General features: G+C 35.8%; 1 protein-coding gene across 1 annotated transcript in view; it reads right to left on the bottom strand.

Moving 5' to 3' along the window:
• LOC148948518 (uncharacterized) overlaps positions 1-25412 on the bottom strand; it is a 195830-nt gene that overhangs the window by 125369 nt on the left and 45049 nt on the right. The window contains exons 2-4 of the mRNA XM_089094955.1: positions 8989-9163; positions 4215-4378; positions 660-792 (exon numbers count right to left, since the gene is read on the bottom strand). Of these exons, the coding sequence (XP_088951081.1) occupies positions 660-792; positions 4215-4378; positions 8989-9163 (472 nt within the window). The remainder of the gene's footprint in view (positions 1-659; positions 793-4214; positions 4379-8988; positions 9164-25412) is intronic.

Here is a 25412-nt window from a genome sequence, read left to right as displayed (position 1 = left end):
TACGCTAAAGTTTCCATAAACCCCAATTCGTACTTAAAAGTGAGACTGGCCTTCAAGAAAAAGTTGAAATTCGAGAAGTGTTTTCGGATTAACTATGAAAAGACGAAAATTGTGCCACAGAGAAAACCATTATATTTTATGAAACTTCTAAACAAGAGAATAGTGTTAACATATTGAAGAGTAATGGTGCTTTGACAGTACCCCTTAGAACCTTTGACACAAGCATAACTTATGACTTTACGTTACGTTACATAATATTACAGAAAAATTTTGTCCGTAACGCAGACATTGGCAATTAGAATCGAGCTCTACACTAAATTTTACATAATGAAAGCTTGTGTTACACTACGGAACAGTCGGCACAGTAGCAACAAGTTGGACTGGCTGGACGGGTAATTAATAGATTTTGAAGACAAATTAATAAATTTTTCCTAGAAAACCCTTTGCGCAGTCTTTTCACCACAAAACCTGCCACAATAACCACAAGACCATCGTCAGATCTTGAATCTTCATCTTAATTCCAAATTTTAACTTTTGGATAGTTTGCTAATATTAAATCCACTTAGTTTTTTGTTAGTTTCACAGAAACATTTGATTTTACAACCAGCGTTGTTGCTTCATTTAAAACCACAGCTAAACATAGGCCTTTAAAAACTTACGCGAATTTTTGGCTGCTTTCATAGAAGACAATTGACCGCTTATTGGATCAGAGTCGTCAACTCCATTTGTTTTTAAAAGGCTTTGGAGGCGTTCGATTTCCCGTCCTTGTTCTTCAGAATACCATTTCTCTTCCTATGTAAAAAAAGAAAATAAAAAAAAAAGAGCCGAAGAAAAGGAGGTAACCAAAGTTTTGGCATGTTATTCGGTAAACTGCATCCTTTCTACAATAAAACAACGATACGCGATCAAACATTCTCAGGCACCGCTTTTACGATCGTTTTAAACTAAGAAATATTCTTTGGAATTCAATCCTGCTCAATACGGAGGATAAGAGATCCGCTTTATCTGGATATCCTTCCTCAGCTTTCCAGCTATTAAGATTGAGGATAAGTGTTTTTAAGCAAGAGAATATTCGGTTCTTTTCTGTTTCGGATCAAAGTTAATGAATTTGTTTCGCCAGTCTGTAAAATGGTATATAAAATAAATCAAGCTGCCTGTTTACGTTCTGGCATAAATGTGCTAATGTCGGATGTTTATCCGGCTGGAAACTCGCTTTTTCGAAGTATCAGATCAGGCACTTACACACAAATGTATCTGGAGGCAAAAGAAAAGAAGAAAAAAATAATCAAAAATGGGCAATCTACGAGTATCATAATACCAAGGGCATCAAAAAATAATTGCCCGCTTGTTCCATCTTAGGTCTGTTAACAAACACGATTTTTAAGACTTTTCTTTTAGTCGTTAAAAAATTATGAAGTTCCTAGGCAGTGCCACATATTCGCCAGTGTTGCCACATTGTACCGTGAGAATAAATCAGCAAAAAAATCATTAATCTAAGATGAGCTAGACCTTCTTAAGCTATTTGGCACCATATGTTTGTCGGTGATTCTTCATCTACACTTCTATTTTCTAAATTTTGCAGCCGCCATTACCAAAAACTTCATTACTGCATATGAAGGTCTTTTTCACTAATAATTGCATTTCCAATTTTCTTATTTTTTAAAGATATATATGTTTGTTTATATAAATATATAAAGATATATGTTTTAAGACTTTTCTTTTTGTCGCTAAAATTATAAAGTTCTTATACAGTACCACATTTTCACCAGTGTTGCCACGTTGCACCGTGAAAATAAATCAGCAAAAAATAGTTAACCTAAGATGAGCTACATCGTCTGAAGCTGTTTGGTACCATATGTTTGTTGGTGATTCTTCACCTACACTTCCATTTTCTAAATTTAGCGAAAGCTACTAGCAAAAACTTCATTACTGCATATGAAAGTCTTTTTTGCTAAAAATTGCATTTCTGATTTTCTCATTTTTTTAAAGATATAGATGTTTGTGTGAGTTTCCAATAGCCAATTTAAACAACTCGATTTCATTTCCACTGTCTTCGGTAGTTTATAGAAAATATAGGAAACTTGCAGCAGAGCCAGTCTGACGACAAGCACAAATAAGAAGAAAAACGCAACGTATACTCTTTTCTGAGGACCAAAGATATAAATTTCTTCTTCTCCCCGTCCAACTTAAATTTTAAAATCTACTTACCCAAATTTCACCTTTTCTTCCCCTCCCCACACACACAAAGAAAATTCCAGAAAGTTTTCACTCGATCCCCCAGCGTGAGACAGAACAGGTTAGACTCATAAACTACGCTTAAAATTCACCATCTTGATTAAAAAACTGACTGCATAAAGAGAAAATGCTCCCTTGGCTCCGTGCATCAAGTACCTATTGTAAGATGGATTACAATTGTTTTCAAAATCTAAATAGTTTTTATTAGTGAATGGCTAAAAATTACCAACATAATCAATTATACAAGTGGATTATGAGTAATATGATAACATTCCTCAGATTTGAAGGGGGAAGTCGAGACCCAAAGACCTCGCCGCATAGGTGCCTGCACCCTCCCCCCACCCACCCATCTCCCCGGAGAAAATTTACTACAAGATTTTTAGGCAATAAAAAAAGAGGCTTTAAGGATAAATTCGGCTATCCGTAAACTAAAAAAGAAGTACTCTATAGGAGTAGACAATAGTTATGGTATGCGCATAATTTTCGGTATTTGACCGCTAATAGTGAATCTAGCATTTATGTTCCAAATGATTTTTAATTGCAATCTAGGGCAAGACATTTTTTTGTACTAGGGAAATCACCCGTCATCGACAAAAATAAAGACCCAATTGACTATTTCTCCTATCGAGCGATTACCGTTGCTCCCGTTTGTTGTAAATTGATGGAGTTATTAGTTATTGAGGAGATAAAGTATGTTTGTAGTACGCCAGATTCGCAGTTCGGTTTTAAGAGAAATATTAGCCGCGAGCACGTGCATAGCCTATTGTCTAATGTTTTGTTGGATGCACATGCTAAAGGAGAAACCGTGGTACTTGCAGGCCACGACATCTAAGGGGCTTTTGGTTCGGGTATCCATGCACAACTGCTTGTCTCTGCGTTTAAGAGAGGTCTTGACAGATTTATAATTGCTACTTATAGGAACATGTATTTTAAGTTGAAGGTTAGAGTAAGGGTACTAAAAAACCAGAGCCCGACTGTATCCGATTTCCTCATACCAGTACGAAAAGGCATTCGCCAAGGGGCTTTGTCATCACCACCTCTTTATAATAACAGTATCATCGAGGCTCTGAAGACGGTGAAAACGTGCTTTATTTTTCGTGGAATTGATTTGTCTCTTGTTAATTATGCCGACGATATTTCAAATCTGAGTAGATCCGTCAGTGGCATAGAGAATAATTGCAGAGTTTTGTCTAACGAATATGCTAACATAGGCCTAGAATTCAACTCTAGCAAAAGCGAGGTGGTCGTCTTTAATTGTCGTAAGAAAGAGTTGGTGTCTGTCATATTTTGACTAGGTAGTAATACTGTTACATCAGCAGCATCAATGAATTACCTTGGTTTGCCATTTGGGTCTAATCTTAAAGCTACCCGGTCCTGTCTAATAAATGATCTCAAACAGAAAGTCCAAAAAGCGTATGGGATGAATTTGTCATGCAAACGCCTATATAACCGCCGCTTTCTAGTACGGATCTTCAATTCCTTTGCCACCCCTCATATCTTAGTTTTGTCACCTTTTTGGTCTTTGTTTAGTTTTTATGATAAAAAAAAACAATCCGTTCTGTGTTCAATAAGTTAGCAAAATATCTGCTTAGCCTTCCTCCCTAGCGAAAAAACCTTCGGATTTCAGCATGTTATGAACTTGATGACCTCATCTTCTTAGTTATAACCAGGGCGGGAAATCCTGCGAAATCTATAGATCTAGCGTACATTCTGTTTGAGGCTCCAGTAAGCAATTTGTAATGGTATTCTTTTTATGTAAATAGTTTCGATATTGGTTTTTTTGTTGTTTTTTTTTTTAGTTGTTGTAGAATTAATTTAAGTTGTTCGTTTGTTCGATTTATTTTGTTGTTTTCTTTTCATTTTTTTTCTACTCCATTTTTACTTTTTTGCATTGCTAAAGATGGGTAATAAAAATAATTCATTCATTCATTCATATAAAACATTGCCCCCAGCTATATACGTTAAATAATTAAGCTTACCCTCAAACTTGCGTTTAAATCTGCCAATTCATTTTGAAGAATTTGGAAATCTTTGGTATCTTGTGACTTGGACTTTTTTACCGCATGCTCACTCTCAAAATGTTTGTCCAAGATGACAGCACCGTCAAAACTTTCTTTACAGACAGGACATAAATAACTCGCAACTGAAAAAGAAAATGACACATTAGTGTATACTAGATAAAGTCACATATATAGGCTAGAGTCCATTTAAGGGGTGTAATGGTGCAGCTACGAAATAAAAAAAATATATTACGAATGAATAAATCTGGGAGGATCGAAATTTCAAGGGGGGGGGGTGAATTTTAAAAAAGCAGAACGGGCGAATTAGAGGAAAAATATAAGAAATTGTAGCAAAACTATAAGAGCTTTCCATTTTTATTAGAGCTAAATAATTTCGAAATTCCACGGCTAACGATTTTGTACGTTCGTCGCTGGTGAAAAAATCTTAGAAAAAAACGAATACATAAATAAACACACACTTCTGCTATAAAAATACAAAATTCGTACTTTCATTGTTGGCAACTTGAAAATTCTGTTGGCTGATTCTTGGGCATCCAGAATTTGATGGTACCTTATTTATGGGGATAAGACCGCTTTTGGGAAGCGTCTCCTTTTTTTTCTGTAGTTATTAAGATTTGGTCAAGGTCATAGGTTTTAAGGTGTTTATTTAGCATTTTACAGATTTGGAATCAATATAAACTGGGATTTTTTTTATGTTGCAATGACCTGTTGCACCAACAACCAAAAATAATTGTAAAGGTTAAACGTTCTTTCAGGTAAACTGAATAAACGATAATATAAAGCATAATACAGAACGTGCCATTTTGCGAGCAGCCCGTGGTCCAAAAGTCATGGTTTGTACATCCTACAGTGTCATCATATAAATAGCAGAATTGCTTCTAAACAGAAATTTTGAGGGGAATGAAGTTTAAAAATCACAGTTTTGTCATCTACAGTGGCACCTAGTGAGCGTGTAGAAAAATCATCACTAGGCGAAATGTGGCAAATAAGCATGATGACCGCGTCAAAATCCCGACTTTATCTTGAAAGATGAAGCTAATAAGAGATTTGGCAAATTTCGTCTCTTGGGAATTTATTTTTCTCTCACACCTCTTTTGGGGTAAACATCTCGATAGGGTTCAATCTTCCTATTCTAGAGAGCTGGTGTAATTCTCTGTTCTAGGAAATGATGTTTGAAAATCGTAGTTTTTGCGTTCTACAGTGGCATCTATCGAATATGTAAGAAAAAGCATAACTACACGAAGCGTAGCAAAAAAAGTGTGATAACCGCGTCAACATCCCGACTTCATTTTCAAGGATGAAGCTAATACGAGAGTTGATGAATTGTATCTCTTGGGGATTTATTTCTTCTCACAACTCTCTTGGGGTACGCATCACGATCGGGGTCCGATCCTTCTGTTCATAACAGCTGGTGTAATCCTCTATACCAGTTGTTCTAAAACTGTGTTACGCGTACCACTTGGGGGTACGCAATAATTTTTAGGGGGTATGCGGCCGGCCAACAAAAAAAAAGAACCCTTTAAATCTAGAACTGCAATTTTATTTAGGCCTATATTTTAGCTATAGTTTACTTAGTACCAGTAGCTGATACAGGTACATAAAATATTTTGTGGGTAAAAAGGGGTACAGTGTCTAAATAAGTTTGAGAGCCACTGCTCTATACCAATGTGTGATTTTCTGTGCAATATCGCCATCTGATTTTTAATTGCGCCAAAGTAGTTGTCACTGGCGAACCACTACAGACTAGTGAAACCCCTATACCCTGCTGAAAACTTGATTTACTGGTGTTTTATCGGTATTTTGGTGTTGAATGGTTGGTTTTAGTGTTTTACTTTCCATCAAATATTACATAGCTTCAAAAAAATTATGGCATATCAAGAGTTTTAGTGAGACAACCTTTGTTTCCTTCATAGCTGGCCAATATTTGTTCGAACCAAATCCAAGATTTTTGTTCGAAGGGATTTTGCAAAAATAACTTTAAAAAACATATAAAAATTGTTTGTACGGATTTTCGTTACTTTTTTGCGAGTCAAACGAAAAATTCGGATGGGTAGGGGAGGGTTTGAACTCGGTACCCCTACCCAGCCCTGGATACGGCATTAATTGATGCAATTTATGTCCAATTTCATAGTATCAAGCCTCGTCTTGATTGACATCACTTACCCTGCCAACAGCAGCATCGGCTTTGATTGAACAGCCAATCTTAGTCTTCGCAGGCTGTCCGAAAAATGATCCACCTTCAAAAACGCTGCTGGTAGGGCGAATTATGTTAATCAAGGCGAGGCTTTATAGCTTAAATTTCTCTGTTAGTAACAATCTGTATTTTCTTCAAGAATTATTCAAAGTCGTAATCCATTCTGCACAACGTAAATACAGGTTAAACGGCGTCTCCATTTGGCAATGTTTCTTTCATTGCTGGATCAAGACTAAAGTACTTTTTCACTATTAGAAAATCTCAATATTTTTTCAGTTTCAAATCAAAACAGAAAAAATGTTTATTTTGAAGTCAAATATTTAAGGTAAGTGTTTTGGAGGTAATCAGTGAGGGATCGACCAGAAAAGTTGGGCACTTGACTGCCTGAATACCCAGCGTCCAGAGTGGATTGAACGTCTAACCCAAGGGTAGGATATTAGGGAGTTGTTTTTGCCAAGTGTAAAGTGAACAAATAGATCTGAAATGAATCAATCCAATGATTTAATATTCTGTCGTTTCGGTGCAAGTTACAGCTTTGTGCTTGTAAATTAATCCCAAGTTTCACAGATGAAATGGAATCAAAGTGCAGCCGTGTTATGATTTTGGTAAACGAAACAATTTTCTTTTTTTCCTTTTACTTTTTCAATTACCCAAATTTTTATTAGGGTAAATTTGGTACCAATTTTTTAATTCAATTTTTATAGTGTATTTAGTTATTCCAAAGGCTTAGTGGTGAATTTAACGAAAATTTGATGAAATTAACAATAAAAAAAATGGAAAGCTAGATTAAAAATAAATAAAATATTTTGATAAATTTACAAATAAAAAATTCCCTGAGCAAATGTCTTAATGAAATTAAATCTCAGAGGAAATGAAAAGAAAGATCTTTTTAAAAAGAATAAATTAAAAGTAAATATAAAGTAAATAGATAAAGAAAGTGCAGAAAAAAAGTATATAGAAAAAGGTTATGTTTAAAAAGATAAAAAGAAAAGCAAATATATATATTTTTTTTACCCAGAACTATAATATTGTCACAACAACTACCTTCTAACATTTATATATTTCCTTCTAGTACCTATGGTGTCCTCTGTTTCACTTTGGACCCACCCTAGCCAGTTTTAAACTAACTTGTTCTTTTGTTAGTGTTATGAAAGAAACTCTAAACTTTATTCATGAGGCTCTCTCCCCCTATTCTTGCATTTTAATTTCTTCCCGTTGAAATATAGTCTCTGTCTCTCGACTAGTTTGCACTTTCTCCTGCTTTTCTGTCACCTTATATTTTTCAATATCCTTCTATTTACGTCTTTCTCTTCTCTCTTCTCTCTCTCTTTCTCTCTCTCACACTCACACTCACTCACTCTCTCTCTCTCTCTCTCTATCTATCTATATCTATCTATCTATAACTATATATATATATATATATATATATATATATATATATATATATATATATATATATATATATATATATATATATATATATATATATATATATATATATATATATATATATATATATATATATATATATCTGTATCTATATACGTATCTATATATCTATCTCTCTATCTATTCACTTTTAGTATGATAAATTCCTTGACCGAAAGATTGAATATTTACAGAAGTGCACGGCATTGTTACCAGATGCCTGGTATAAGATAGCACACCCATAAAAGTGAAAATACACCAAAACCACCATTTTTAATGTGAAAATGCGTCAAGGGTGCAATTTTTCAATTAGATTTACTTTGAAAATGTGCCGATTTGAAAAAATAATTTTAATCACATTGAACAAGCAGCCAAATGGCAAAAATGCGTCCCATCTAGTAACGTTGGTATAAATGCCATATAAACTGAATAATCGATAATTTAATTTTGTACCAAACTTTTAAATTGGTAATTACTCATTAAAAAATTTTCAGGCAGTCATGCCTCTGAACACAATTTTTCGGGGGTGATAGCTTATCAATTCATGGAATGAAATAAAAGAGCTTGACCGGATCAAATATTTGTTGTTTATGATCGTAAGAATTATACTGTAAAACACATCAGGTTACTATAGCAACATATTCATAATCTAGAGAGGCCAAGAGAGTATGACTGTCCCCTGTTCTGAGACGTTTGTAATTCTGAGACGTTTGTTTCCCTTTTATTTCATATTTGCTCATCTCTTCACCTGTTTTATCTGTAAAAGGATCAAAATCAACATAAGTTAAATTTTTAGTTTTAATTTTGTAGCAAAAAGAGTATGTGTGCTAAGAATGTTGATGATCATCACTTGTTGCTCACATCAATTTTGGTCATCAACATCAACATCAACACATTCTGGTCACCCAAAACAGAATACTGATGAGCATATTTACGAACACATTTAACACAGATTTATTTTGGGTGGATTTCGGGGCAAAACTAGGGGAAAAAATAGACCAATTACATGATATAACAAATAATATGGACAATCGTCTGCACTATCAAATATACAACAGAAATTATATTTTAAAGTTTTGTTTAAAAGATTATAGACTGTTCAAATCTTACCGACATGTTGACTTTGGTAATGCTCTTGCAAATCCTCAGGTGTTGAATATGAATTCATACAAGTGGGGCAAATGAACCCTTCGGTTTGAGATAGATCAATAGCCGGAACCGCCAGTTGGCTACTAATTGAAACGCTGTCATCCTGGGAAGAAACTGAATTGGATCCTTCTCGGACCTGAAACAAGGATTGGCTTTAAAATAAGCAAAAGTGGAAAAGCAGGTTAAATCCAAGAAAAATAATTATCTTAACCAATTTTTAGTATTAAAAAAAAGAAAGAAAAAACGAAAAGCCCATCGCATATCGTAACAAAAACCCCGTTGCTCTTTCCGACAAAAAAAAAGATGGTTGACCGGAAGTTCCACAAATTCGAGCCATTTGCGGCCTCAAGCTTAGTCAAAGAATAATTAACGAGCACCTAATGCAAATGTGCAGTCAGAGGCATTCATTATGCACTATCATCAAAAGCAGAAGGTCCAGATGGTTTGGGACAATTATAGGGTGCCCAAGCGAGTATATGACCCACCAGTGGCTCAAATTGAAACTTCCTGCGCAGTAGAAGAAAAAGTAAGGAGTGCAAACTAAATCCTGGCATGCCACAATAAAGAAAGGCCACGTTCCTTTGGGTGGACTGCAGAAGCACGGGTGCAAATGGGACAAATCATGGTCGGAAATCATCTACCCCCAAACATTAAACCAAAGACAGTAGCTGAATGTGGGCCTGCGTATTACTGGTGCCAAATTGGACTGAATAGCCCCTGTTTCGTCTTAAGTACAAGCATGAATAAGTAAGCCAATCCCCAGACATTGCAGATAATTCAAAAAACTCGGGTACACATATTATTTTTGGGTTTACTTGGTACCAGCGTTGTCATGGAACGCTGGTACCTTGGTCATAGAACAAGGGTAATTCAAATATTCTATAAATTTCTATGAGTTATTTGAAAGCAACTGTAAATCCCAAAAAAAAAAGGTTTTCAATGATTTATGACTGACTATGCCCACAGGACTTTGAAGACAATTGGACAACTAAGATTCGTTTTATTATGTGTTTTGCCTACTGGGAAAGCCTACTGAAATTTCAATGGAATTATCAAGATTTCTGGGTTGTCAGTTCTAAGTCAAGATCAGTTTTGGGTATTGCAGCAAAAAAAATATTAGAAATATCCATGTAATCAGGCACTAGGTTTGAAGTAAAAGCATAAGCCATTTTTTCCAATGAAAAACAAAGCTTTGTCTATTGCTAGAGATAAAAAAGTAAACTCCATGACAAGTCAAATTCAGAAAGTTTCCGACAGATTATATCCTCCTGAAACTGGGTAAATGTGTAAACAACAAATTCACACCAAAATAAAAAAAAAACAGTCACATCTAGAAAAAATCATTCAACTAATGATAATAAGGTCTATTACATTTTAAAAAATTCGTCAAATCATACATACTAGGAATATGAATATTCCTAGTATCTCATTTATACTAGGAATACAACATCTAAAAACGTTATTTTAGAAAAATTGTAACCCCGGACTGTGTATTCCTATTTCTACCTCCCCTACCAAAAATAAAGTGAGTTTGAACGCTGTAGTGTTAGGAGAGTTTTCCAGGTAGAGCTGTAGTTTCAAAAACTTTCACCAAAAAAATTCTTTTGTCGTTTATTTATTTGATTTTCCAAATAGTGAAAAACGCTTCGCATTTAGGCTTACCACTTAATCCCAAAGAGATGTAGAGCTCATTACTGAAAAAAAATTTACAAGAGATAAGAAATACACTCTCTGCGCAAGAAAAGATACTTCTAGAGCAAAATTAACTTCTTTTCGTGTATTAGAAAAAAACAGTTTTTTTTTTATTAATCTTATTTGGTAAAGGGACCAACCCACCATATGGCTTTCAAGCTCTAACCCACTCTGGGCTTTAAGACTTACAAACAATAAAATTTTGATGATATGATTCAAAAACGGTTTAAGTTCCAACCAAGTGAAAAAAACGAGCCCAACACTTCTGGGACAAGAAGACAAAGGTGAAGGATTTAAAGAGGTGTAGACAGCTTCCCTGTTCCTCCTACTTTCCGCAGAAAAGTGCCCGTATCTTGTCGGAGGAAATATCCATCCCAAATTTAATAAACACCTAGCTACGGTCAAACAGACTTCCTCCGGGAATTTTAAACCACTGGTTTTCCTAGTAGAGGAGCTACTAGAAAAAGTCAGGGACTCCCCAAAAATGAAAGTTTGAAGCCTGCTAGCGCCTTGACTGTGAAGGTTTTCAACATTTCTTGGAGAAAGTCCCTTTAGATGTAGGTGCCTGCTTATCAAATTTCAAAAGAATTCAATCTCCAGGAAGGATCTTATTTGTGTTGATGTGTACCAATTTGCAAGTGGATGAATCCCTTCATTTTTACAGATCCTTGATGAGCTTTTGGAGACAATACGAATTTGTCCATCTTAATGGGAGATTTCAACCGTAATTTATACGTTTTTGCATTTTATGGTGGATCTCAGCTCTCTCGACCTCTTGGTCACTTCTCCAGTAAGTCATCACAGATACTTTCAATCTCAGGCGATCAATCACAAGTAAACCAACCACGTTTTTCACATACAGTCTTCTTTTTACTGCGCTCTGGTCTACACCATGGACTCGACTACTTCGCATCTCATGGTTATAAAACATAAGTTTTTAGGTTAAAATTTTCAGATATTACCTAATTTATTTGAAAAAAATATATATGGAGTTAAGCCTGCAATACGGATGCTACGTGGGTGATCGCTCCCTTCTCGCCCTCTCATTGTGAAAACAATAGTTTTCAACAAGAATCGTATGTTTGGAAGTATCAAAAGAATATGATAAAACGTTGACCTAAAAGTAAAAGAACGGGATTTAACTCCCTCTTTTTAAGGAGTCATTTTAAAAAGAAAACACCAAACTAAATAAGTTCTTTGTCTCAAAGCATTGTTATAGAAAAGTTAAATTTATTTTAAAGAATTAGGCCTCAAAAGAGGTTAAGAGGTTAAATCATTAGTAATAAAAAAAACCTCTTGAACACAATGGAAACATTTACAGTACTAATGTCTCCTTTATTTAACTTAGAGTTTAAATTAAACAAGCTTCTAGCTTGCTAAAATTAAGGTTGTTCTGACTACAAATGTTTGTTATAGTCACTTCAGATAAAAGTTTGTTTCTTGAGGTAATTATTTAATCAAATTAAGGCAGTTCCAACTTAAAGGTTGTCCAGCTACATTTTTATCCGGATAGTCAAGGGGCATGGAATATATATTTTTTTCGCTCACATTATTGGGGGCAGCTCCCCCCCCAAACGACACCCCTGCCCTCCTCTGAACTGAACACTATAATAACATATTCTTATTTAGAATTTTATATTAATATTAGATTCTTAACTTTTTTTTTCCAAGTTAGCATTTTGAGCCAGCCCATTGATGAGAAATAAGTATACAACATAATACAAACCAACAAAATCAGCAACTTTTTTTTAATTTAAATAAGTACATTTAATTAATTTAATTAATTTAATAAGTACACAACATAATACAAACCAACAAAATCAGCAACTTTTTTTTAATTTAAATAAATACATTTAATTAATTTAATTAAATTAATTAAATTAATTTAATAAGTACACAACATAATACAAACCAACAAAATCAGCAACTTTTTTTTAATTTAAATTAGCATGCGGATCAATGCTCCGCCGACCTCCTGATTCCCTGCCTTTGGGTGCGAGTACTATACGTGGTTGGAAGCAAATCATATAATGCTTCCCTTGTCCCCCCCCCCCGATGTCTTCAGGTACCCATTTGGAGCAGGGCCAACTCTAGTTGAGTTCAGGGGCGGATCTCTAGAATTTTTATAGGGGAGGGGTTCATATCAGGATGTTCAAGGGACATGGGCTATATAATATTTTTTCTTCATATTATTCGAGGGCAACTACCCCCCCCCCCACAAAACGAAGCCCCTGGCTGAGCTTAGATAGTCACACAGCTAACCCTGTCCCACATCAAATCATCACTGACACCAGAACTGAAACACCTCGAAGAATATAGGATTGAAAATTCAGCGTGCAAACCACTTGGTTACGACGGCTTCTGTATTTAGTCTGGGGTGATATACAGGCACTAGGGTGGGGACTAGGACGCAGTTAAGCTGGAAGTAACTCTGATAATCCAGTAAATTTAAATTCTCTGAATGTAACGAAGTAAGAATTTTGTCATTATAGCATTATTCAGAAGAGATGATAAAGTAAGCTGTCGCCGTAAATTCAGACAGATGTTTGTGATACAAACAATTCATGAGACTTAAGGATTGTATCGATATTTTAAACGCCATTACTTCAGTTTTGTCTTTGCAAGGTTAATTGGTTTCTTAACACTTAGTAGCCCTAACATGAGATATAATGGAAAGGAATCCCCTCCCACCTGACCAGGGGCGTAGCTCTAGCATTTTTATTGGGGAGGGGACAGGAGTGCTCCCTATCCTGATAGTCAAGGGGCAAGGGCTATGTAATCTTTTTCTCCAAATTATTGGCGGGGCAACTGAACCCCCCCCCCCCCGAAACGACACCCCTGCACCTGACTATCCAACTTACACATGGACCACCAAATATTTATTCTACACACGGAAAAAAGGAACTGATCTACAAGGAGCGAATTTATTTCGGTACTTGCATAGAATCAGATAAACACGCAAGAAGTTAAGTTTCGTTAATGCTAATGAGATAAAACAAAACAGGATGAAAATATAATAGTTTAGAAGCAAATTTGGGCTATATATTTGCACATTAAAGGGTGGGGGTATGGCATAGCATATATTTAATACGTAACCTAACCTAGGTACTTTTTTTTGCCCCTTCAACCCCAAAAACTGAAGTTTAAACATTTGTCACCAAGTGAGCAATACCTCACAAGGCAGAGAAAACCTGTTTTTCCTGTAGCATCTTTGGAATTCGATGCAGTCTTTCTCGCATGTTTATCGTATTCTAGACAAGTACCTTTATTTCAGACCATGATACGAAATTACGAAGGAAACTATTAACAGATAACTTTCTTTAAAATGGGGTTGCATACCAAATCCGATGAAATTTCCGGTTAAAATAGGATGATTATAATCTGACACATTTTACAGAAGCGCACGAGTTGAAAACATGCATTTTAAAAATGCAAATCCATATCTTTCAAAATTTATTCCAAAAATAATATAAAATTCAGTTCGCTCAATAATAAGTCTTATCTCCTTTTTTTTAAAAATAAAATTACGCAATCGCCAATTTGCTCTGAAAACCTAGCTTTTGCGGAAGGGCGCAAAACATAAATTTTAAATATGAAATGAAAAGAAAAGACAAAGAAAAACAGAACAATAAGCCCCATACATAACCATGAAATGTTTCTGGGGGGAGGGGGTCATAGATTCAGAAATGAGCAAATAGAGGTGACCTACAGCGCAATTTTAGAAGTTATAGGAAAAACATAAAATTATCGAGATTTCAAATCTACATAGGTACCTGTAATAAGGCGTGAACGGTTCTAGGCGTTTAACCCCCCCCCCCCCCTCGGAAAATACTCTTTGCGGCTTGCTGGTCTCCAATCACTTTTGACTTTTTAAGTTTTGTAATCTGTCCATTGCTTACAGATAGTATTTGTTACTGGGAAATATATGGACATTTTCCGCGAGAGAGTTTTCTGCAGGAGGGGGGGGGGGGGGTAATTGTCTGGGGTAAATTTCAGTGGTAGATAATTTTTGAGAAGAATTACCGTTAATTCTTCTACAGAATTCTTTTTATTTGTCTTCCTTCCTCTTTGGATGCACAATTTGCCAGAAGATAAATACAGAATTGGTTCTAAGGAGAGACGAGGGGAGGGTAGAAACTAATGTATAATCCCCAAGGTCGTAACTAGGATTTTTTCGGAGGGCAGGTATTTTTTCGGGGGGAGGGGGGCAGTACAAAAGAAACTTTAGAAAACGCATCAAAAACGTGAAATTGATATCTACTCCCTAATGATTTCTGTGAATATTTCTGGTCTATGGTGTTATTATGAAAGTAAAGAGTAACATCAAAAACCCAAATGAGCAGAATTAATTCCATATAGGAGGGGGACTGCTCTGTCTTCATCCATATCTCCAACTCATGGTCGCAGAAACTTCAGAGGGTGCTCATTAGATTAGAAATTGAGAGTTCTAGTCCTTTCTTTTTATAAGTCAAAAGTGATTGGAGACCAGCCAGCCACAGGGGGGGGGGCATTTTCCGAGGGGGAATTTCCCAGGGGGGGGGGTAAACACCGGCGTGAACAATGGGCACTGTAAAACATGTATAATATTTGTTTGTTTTTCATGTATTATTTCTCAGTGTTCGTGGTCATGCAAGCAAACACACCTACAGCACAACAGAGATATAGTTATTGACTTGCTGTAATAATTTGTCCGAATCTTTGAAAAATTTGGCGAATGCGTGTGACCTCCGTAGAGATATTAAAACAAATTGTCCCCGGTTGTTTGATTTTTGAAGTAAATCCTACAATTAAGCCTAGAAATTCCGAACATGATAAAAAACCTCTCCCCCTTTTTTATGATGAACAGTGGATAGTGGATTAGAATGCTACTATCATAGTAAACACTTGAAACGAGCTTAAGAAATCCTCTGGTTATTAGTCCTTCCCATCACTGTTAAAATTACATATATAGGCTATTTTTTTTTTTGCGAAACGTAGTAGGACATTTTCTTGTGTTTTTTGTTTTCTTATAAATATACACACAAAGGTAAAGGGCAATCGGGATCGACAAAGTGAAGGAAAGAGGGGATAGGACCTTTTTTATAGTCATGCTATCAAAATATAACGTTACATCACAGTATGTGTGCCTTAGATTAAAAGCTGTTGTCAAGTGTGTATATCTTCAGTGTGATAAGACTAGGGCAGATAAATAATTAGGTATGGCACAGAACCATTGTGCCCATTACGTCAGACTATTTATCTAATTAGTTAAATAGCTTGCTTGTTGTCACGCTGGCTTTTGAATAGGATGATGATACCTGCACATCTAGGAAGGGGTGTAAACCTTCAATGCATGCTCTAAAGAACCACACCTCCCAGGAAACCTTACGATCCGAAAATTAGTTTCTTAGTATGTTAGACATCCATACCTGGACAACCAATTCTCAGATACTAGGCACATGCCGAGGAAGGGGCGGGATCAAGACCAGGATCGCAGCGTCTTAAGATTCCCCCACAAATTATGCTTTAATACAATTCACTTTTTTTTCTTTTTAATTCGTCCCCCAAACTGAAGCCCCTCCATAATGTAGGCTATAGTAATATTCCTTGGCTACTTTTTGCATTCTGTTCAAGTGCCATTTTGATTCTGTTAATACATACTGATCTATAACACCCGCTTAGATACTGCTGCATTAATCATCGTCAACTTAATATCATTGTCTCAGTAAAAATTAAATAAAAAAAAAACAATTTTTTCAACTGAAGTAAGGAGCTGCATTAAACCTTAAAACGAATAGAAATTATTACGTATATGAGGGGTTTCGCCCCCTAGTCAATACCTCGCTCTTTACGCTAAAGTTCGAATTTTGTTCCAATTCTTTAATAATGACCCTGAATCACAAAGGCCGTTTAATTAGAATAGATAGCTCTTTTGAAGGTGCTAAAAAAAACTTTAGCGTTAAGAGCGAGGTACTGACTAGGAGACGAACCCCCTCATATATCTAATAATTTCTGTTCGTTTTAAGTTTTAATGCTGCTCCTTACTTTCAGTTGAAAAAACTTATTGTTTTTTACTTAATTTCTGATCGTTTTTTAAATATTGCTGAAATCCGGCGCCCCCTTCGTAGAAATTTTCCTTCCCCCATGAAAACATCCTCCATGGAAAGATCATCAAACGTAACCCCCTCTTCTGACCCCCCCCCCCTCCCAGCGTCTGTAAACTTCCCAATAACCAATACTATATGTAAACAATGGGCAAAGTTCATAACTTGCAGCCCTTCCCCCGGGGACTGTGTGGGATTAAGTCATCCTCAAAGATATATTTATTATATTTTCGACTATGTTGAACAAGACCGCAATCTCAAAATTTTGATCGGGTGACTTTGGGAAAAAATGAGCATGGTAGGGGGCCCTCTTGCGATATTCTAGGACCATTGTACTGATACGATTACCCCTGAAAAAAAAAAAACCAACAAATAAACACCCATCCGTGATCTTTCTTATGGCAAAAAATACAAAATTCCACATTTTTGCAGATAGGAGCTTGAAACCTCTACAATAGGGTTTTCTGATACGCTGAATCTAAGGATTCAGCGGGCGCCAATAATTCACCAAATAACTCACAAGGGCGCCAATAATTCACCAATTTGAGGAATTTAATTTAAATAAAGAGTTAAAAAAAAAAAAGAGATGAAGGTGTAAAAAAATTTGGGGGGGGAGGGAGATACTGTGTGTTGCCAGATGATCAAAACAGTATAGATATACAGTATCCTTGGAATGGCTTTAGGGACAAAGCTAAAACTTTCATGCAATGTTGGGGAGGGACATTTGGACCTCAAATCGTGATTTGAGGAGGGGTAGAGGCACAGGACCTAAGAATTGGTCTCCAATCTGTTAAAAAAATAGCCACTTTGTGTACCTGTTGAAATAGAATCGATGTTCGGTGAAGAAACCAACAAGTGTATCCAGGTTATGAAAATAGTGATCTGCATTACTTCATGAATACCATAGATAACTCTGTTAAAATTCTGACGGATTGTTAGGGGAAGGGGCAAGTAGACCTTAAAAGCTGACTGAGGTAGGAGTAGAGGTAAATTGAAAGAAACTATGCATGCAGGTGATCAATTTAGCATATATGTTATATCTCGAGAACAACAGATAAAGATTGAGCTGAAAATTCGTAGTGTTGGGGGAGGGGGTGTTGGTGGTGTGGTCTTCGTGTTCTGTTTTTAGAGGGAAGAGATGTGAGGGGGGGGAACTGTATGTTTCTGACCCACCCAAAAGTTTTGGGTGGGACAAAAAGTGGCAATTTGGTTATTAAAACTAAATTTAATTATCTAGGTTATTAATGACATCCCGGGAACGACTAGGGGATCAATTTAAAGCTTTAAGGGATAATTTTGGGAGTAAGGGAACTCAGAAAACTATTTTTGGGGAAAGGGATAAGGGTACAAAAACATTTCATCTCCTTTTTGTTCGTACGAAAAAGGACCAACAGTTTTTCTAGAAAACTTGAAACTCATATCCATAAGCTATTGGACAAAGGAAACGTTGATGGACAAAAAAAAAAAACTTTTTCGCCCGTGAATGGGTCCGAAAATTTTTCCCCATCACGTAAGACTCATGGAGCTAACGCCTCCTAATCCCTCTAAATGCCAGAGCGCCTTGTGCTCTTTACTGATAACAATATGTATTTCGAACAATGTGTTTCTTTTTTCCAAAACTTCAATGAAAAAAAAGGAATAAAATGATGATGTTTATCAAGATTTCGAGAAGGAAAACGGGGTTTTAGGAGTAACTACGTTTTTGAGGAGGAGGCAACATTTGGGGAAGAAAAATCTTTGATTGGAAGAAAATAATAGGTAAATTATGCAAAAAGTACGAGAAACAATATAAAAAAATTAAAAAATTAAAGATATCATTGGGAGGGTGATGGATCCAAATATCTCCCCTATCTTACATACCTGAACTGATCGACTCCGTGCAAGGCCGTACCCAGGATTTTTTTTCTGAGGGGGTTTTATCCCCAAAACATTTTTCGGGGGGGGGGAGGGGGGTTACAAAAAAAAAAAAAAAACGCACACAAAATTTGTTTTTATCCATTTTTATTGCGTTTTTACGAGTCAGAAAAACATTTCGGGGGGGGGGGCTCAAACCGGGTAGCCCCCCCCTGAGTACGGCCCTGACTCCGTGTCAATTGCTAGAATTTCGTTTCTAACATTAGTAGCAAAGCTAAGGCTACGATTTTACTCTGCTGTCACAGAGGGAAGATTCTCAATCTGGATTTGGTTGCAGTTTTCGATTGCTTTTTTTGCTAAAAGATCATGTAATGACGAATCCGCTAGCCCATAAATCTATCAAAAAAAAAAAAAAAAAAAAAAAATCTACCATGTTTCATCCCAGCCACCTGTTTTTTGCCCCCTTGCCTTCTTCTTGGTGGCCCGGGGCACAGGTTAATCCAAAGAATTCTTAAGGGGTGGGGGAGATTTAAATCCCTTCCCAAACACACTACCTGAAAGTTTGCACTGAATCCCTAAAGCCGTTAAAAAGATTTTGTAGATATACTATATTGATAATTTTGATGCGTATGATGTCCTTAGATTTACCTCTGTCCTCTGCCCCAAGTCAGGATCCAAGGCCCACTTGACTTCCCAAAAATCTTAAATTCGATTTCTCAAGCTGTTTCCTCAAAAAATAGCAGATACCTTATTTTTCAACCTTGGTAAACATAGTATCTTTTCACCGTGAATAGATTTTAGTCCCACAGGAGCTTAAAGTGCCAAAACTTTTAGGCATATTATAGAAAAAACATGTTTAGCACTTCCGTGCTCCCTCCCCAAGTTAAAATTCATGGCCTAAATTCTCCCACCCCAAAAACAACTCTTTGAATAATTTTGGATTGATCTCGAAGCCAGTCCCAAGATAGTACAGATAAGCTATTTGATAACTTGGCAGCACATAGTGTCTTTTGACTTGCCTTGGTGCTTGGCCGTGAATAGATTCTAGCAGTTTATATACAAAAATGTTTAGGTTGGCTAAAATAAAGGTTCATTTATCATAGCAGGGTAAGATAAATGCCAAGGAAATTAATTTGCTTGCTTATTTGAAAGAAAGAGTTCTGTCCATCTTGACTTTTCTTGGTTCTGACTCCAACCTAATGAAATAATAATAACAAGGCCGTACCCAGAGGGGGGGTCTGGGGGGGTTGAACTCCCCACAATATGTTCGTCTGAGTCGTAAAAACGTAACAAAAATGGATATAAACAAATTTTGTATGCGTTTTTTTAGTTTTTTTTATATACCCCCCCCCCCTGAATTTTTTTTGGAGTAAAACCCCATCCGAAAAAAAAATACTGGGTACGGCCTTGAATAATAATAATAAACCTTAAAGATACTTCAGACGGGAAAACCTTCTGTGGTACGTCTAGCGGACGCATTCTCGATAGCATGGGGTAAAATGTCATCATGTACTATAGATATCGGTGCCAGACAGTACTTTCACTTTAGGGATTTCCCTCTAAAACAAAGATTTTTGAGGTTGTCTAGGGATGAACTTCTTCATTTAGGAATTTGTACAAGTCTTCGTTGCCAGCAATTCCATATTTCAAATCATTTTCACTAATCTTTAACTTACCCTGCTATGGCAGCTCAGCCCCCCTAAAAACACACTAAAAAAGAATTGAAATAAATAAAAAAAATACTGTACATTTTACTTATACTTTGGAACCTATGTAGAATATTCCACAATCGCCTCTTTCCTTCATTCTTTTTATTCGTCATACTTTTCCCGGGGCTGCTCAATTCTGCATGTGGGGAAATTTCTCAGGGAGTAATTGCGTGCGGGGGTTATTAAACAAGTAAACACAAAATATCTTTAGCCCCCCCCCAATAGAAGGTTTCAGGTTCCCTTGCCTCAAACTCCCTGCTTCCCCAGCAATACCTGAAGGTTTCAACTTCATTCCCCAGGCCGTTGCCGAGATACTGCGTACTATTTTTCATGACCTACATACACGACGTGTCTTAAGATCGATCTTAATCGCTCCACAAGTTAAAATTTAGGATCCAATTGACCCCTCCCAACACTAAGGGAAAATTTCAAACTGACTGCCGAATCCATTCCCAAGACTTTGGAGTTAATTTGAAAACTTGGGTGCACAGAGCCTCTTTGTGATTTACTCAGGTACCCATGCAATTTTTAGATTGTATCCCTGTGAAACCCTGGGGGTATATATGGTTCTTAAGGAGGGAATACTCTTGTAAACTACAGAGGGCTCATTTGATTGGAAATTGAAAGTTCTAGTTCAATTGTTAACGTCAAAAGATATCGGAGGGTGACCAGCCCCCCCCACGCTCTTTTTTCCCAAATGCATCCAAGAAAAATTTTGACATATCAAGTTTGTTGAATATAGTTCAAAGATCAAAAAACAAAAACTTCGGTGTCGACACAACCCCCCAGGGCCCAGGCGTTGTAAGTTATGCCCTGGGGCATATATGGTTCTTATGGAATGGATGCTCGTATAAACTTCAAAGAGGGCTCATTTGATTAGAAATTGAAAGTTCTAGTTCACTTTTAAGAGTCAAGAGATTGGAGGGCACCTAGCCCTCCCGCCCCTCCACACCCTTTTTTATCAAACTCATCTGATAAGAACTTTGAGATAGCCATTTATTTAAAAATAGTTCAAAGACCATATAACGAAAACTCCGGGGTCGACACAGCCCCCTAGGGCAGGCGTTGCCAGTTATGCCCTGGGGGAATATATGGTTCTTTTTGAAAGGATATTCGTAAAAACTACAGAGAAGGCTAATTCGATTGGAAATTGAAAGTTTTATTTAAGTTTTTGAGAGTGAAAAGAGATTTGAGGGCACCTAGCCCCCCCCTAACGCCCCTTTTTCCCGAATACGTCCGATAAAAAAATTTGAGATAGTCATTAAGTTAAAAATTGTTCAAGTCAGATAACAATAACTCAGATTTCGACACAATCCCCCGGGGCCCGGGGACAGGCGTTATAAGTTATGTCCTGGGGCATATACGTTTCATATGAAAGGGATACTCGAATGAACCGTACAGAGGGATCCTTTGATTGTAAATTTAATGTTCGAGTTCAATTTCTAAGATTTAAAAGAGATTCAAGTGCCTCTAGCCCCCCCCCACACCTTCTTTTTACAAACCCATCTGATGACAATTTTCAGATAGACATTTTGTTAAAAAAAAAAATAGTTCAAAGGTTAAATAAGAAAGACTCTAGTGCCAACAAAACCCCCCCGTGCCGGAGGGAAGGCGTTCTAAGTTATGCCCTAAAGGCACGTATGGTTCTTACGAAAGGGATGCTCGTATAAACTTCATAGAGGGCAAACCAATCTTAATACAAATATTCTCTTTTGTACTTAATTTTGAAAATAAACAATAAGATTATAGTAAAATTTTGAGCTGTCGAGCTTTCAGCAATCAATATCATTTTACATCAGATATTCAGTTTAATTTATTAGTTCTTTCTAAAGTTGTTCAAGAAGAATATAGTTTCGCTACAAACAAGAGTTTGGATAGTGCCCCTTTCTTTAATTGTAAATAAAAAACAAAAGCCTACAGCGTCATTTACGCTTGACTGAAAACAAACTATATTACAAATATTGTCTTTTCCAGTTCTTACAGTTTTACAGCATTGAAAATAAAAATAAAATTACAGTGAAATAAATTCTTAAACTTATGGATCTTTCAACAACTAATATCATTATGTATCGAATATTAAATTTGATGGTGTTTATACTTTCCACGACTGTTCAAGATGCACGTGGTATTCAGTAAAGCGCCAATGACGCAGTAGGTTTGAGACTTTTACAGTGAGAGAAGGAGGCGATATCCAAACTCTTGTTTATAGTGATTTAAAATTACAGTGAAATGAATTCTTGAACTGATGGATCTTTCAACAATTAATATCATTATACATCAAATGTTCAATTTGATGTTGTTTATACTTTCCAAGACACAAATAGTTTTTAGTAAAGCGCCAATGACACAGTAGGTTTTAGACTTTTGCAGTAAGAGAAGGAGGCGATACCCAAAATCTTGTTTGTAGTGATTTTTGTTCGTTTCAAGCTTGATTTGCATATTCAATTCAAGTTTCACTCGTTTTAATATTTATTTATTCATCTACATTAACATCTATTGTAAGTTTGATTGCATTGATTGTTTATTTAATTGCTGTTCGTTTCAAGTTTCATTTATACTTCAATAGCAAAAGCTTGATTTTCATATTCAATCTAAGCAATACTCACTTTAAGATATGTTTATTCATTTATATTATTGCTTGTTGTATGTTTTTTGCTATGATTATTTATTTAATTTTTGTTCGTTTTTGGTTTCATTTATTCTTTAATAGTAATTTTTGGTCATTTTTAGTTTGAATTTTAAAAAGTATTTTTATATGCTGAGCTTAATTTTAAAATGGATTTTAAATTTATTATAAAAACTTATTTTTCGGAAAGTTTTTTTTAATTAATTACACTAAATAACCGGGTCAAACTCAAAACGAGCAGAAACTAACATGATTAGGGCTCAAAACCCATATGCCTTCCCAAGGCCAGAACAAAATTTGTACTTTACTGAAAAAATATAAATGTTTTTACTTTTCTAACTTTAATAAATCAAATAATATTAACATTTGATTACTAAATATCAGTATATGTATGTTAAACTGACAATGCACATTAATTTGTTTTTTTCAGTCAACTGCAAACTCAAAACAACTCCTCCAATAGTAAAGTGCAAGCTCCTCCTCAAAAACATACTTTCTATCTGAAAATCAACTACTCTGAACAAAATGGCTATCTCAAAATTTTGATTGGATGTGTTTGGGGAAATAGTGGGCGTGAAAAGGGTGTTAGTTGCCCTCCAATCACTTTCGACTATTAAAAAGAGCACAAACCACTCCAATTTCCAATCAAATGAGCCCTTTTCTAAGTTTCTACGACAACCCCTTCGATACGAAGTGCCCTAGTCTAAGACCAAGAAAAAAAATAATACATTGTGCCCACATCGTTCTTTACTGAGGCAGCGCTATTGCGCTGCCTATGAAAGCCTAAGTTATGTTCTAGTCTTGAAAAGGCATGGGGGTTGTCAGCCTTAATAATGTTAATTTTTGCTCGTTTTGAGTTTGACTCGGCAATTTATTATAATTTCTGTTTGCTTTGACATTCATTTATTTATTGACAGTGATTTGTGGTAGTTTTATGCTTGGACGATTATTAGACTTTATTTATGCCCATTTTAGGCTTAATAGAGCTCTTTAATTTCCTTTGAAAAGTTATTCGGTGAAAAATGTTTTTTTAATTAATACAAATATATGACACCGTCGTTCAGCCAGGGGGATGGTGTCTCCCCCCCCACCCCTTATGGGCCCCATGAACTTAACTCCCCCAAAAAGGGTACCATCTTGATGGAAACTACGCAAAGAAATTCAAGACGTATGAGAACCTAAAGGTACTATCTGTAAAATCTAAGATTTCTCCTCTTTCTTTTGCAGTGAGGGAATACATATGAATGAATATACGCATTATATATATATATATATATATATATATATATATATATATATATATATATATATATATATATATATATATATATATATATATATATCAATATTCAAGAATATACATGTATATACTTCATTTAAAAAAGAAACAAACTTAATGAGCTCTTTTTATCAAAGCATTCCTGTAAAAAAAGTTAAATTTTGATTTTAAAAGGTGGGTGTATGGGTGGTAGCCATCGCCACATTTAATGTAACCTGGGATATACACTATGAAAACGAACAAAAATTAAATTAAAAAAAGTCCCTCATATGAAAGTGAAGAACAACGTTACAACTTAAATCGAACAAAAATGATTCCATATATAAGGGGAGCTGCCCCCTCCTCAACCCCCTGCTCTTTACTTTAAACTTTCATAGAGCTTTAATAATACTTCTCATTCAAATTCAACAACTTCTTGTTTGTTTGAATAGTCATTCTTAGAAAAATGTGATAAAAAATAGAACTTTAGCTTAAGAGCTAGGGTTTGTGGTGGGGGCAGCTCCCCTCATATACGGAATAACTTCTTTTCGTTTTAGGTTTTGATGTCACTCTAGTTTCATTTGAGATTTTTTTTTTATTTAATCACATCAAAGCAATGCTATGGCTATTGGTTGTTTAAAGGACACATAGGCCCAACCCGTAAATTTCAAACGAAAGCTTTGTAAGTACCATAGACATACTAATAAATAAATAATAATATATTTAAGGAGTTGAGGAGTAATAGTAATATTTAAGGAGTTGAGGAGTAATATATTTAAGGAGTTGAGGCGTTGAGGAGGGCTGTGCCCTCCTCAACGCCTCGCTCTTTACGATAAAGTTTTTATTGTTTAAAAAAAGACTAAGAAAGTCAAACTTTAGCGTAAAGAGCGAGGCGTTGAGGAGGGCACAGCCCCTTTCATATACGGAAGCGGGGGTTTGGGGGGCGGCAGCCCCCCAACTGTACCTCCTAATCCCTGTACGTTAAGGTTCAAATTTGAGACTCAGGCTCTTTAACTCTTTAGAAAACGTAGTTTTTTTCAAATAATCTTAAGAAGAGAAAAAGTATCGCTCTCACGGTTGATAAAGACATCCAAATAAGAGGAGTCAATTCGTCAATTTTCTTTTAGTGAATTACAAAGTCAAACAAGATAGTGAATCCTAAA

Source organism: Artemia sp. Qi Xiang Cuo, chromosome 9, assembly GCF_049724085.1.
Source record: "Artemia sp. Qi Xiang Cuo chromosome 9, ASM4972408v1, whole genome shotgun sequence".
Classification (NCBI taxonomy): Eukaryota; Metazoa; Arthropoda; class Branchiopoda; order Anostraca; family Artemiidae; genus Artemia; species Artemia sp. Qi Xiang Cuo.
This window is presented reverse-complemented; position numbering and strand designations above follow the sequence as displayed.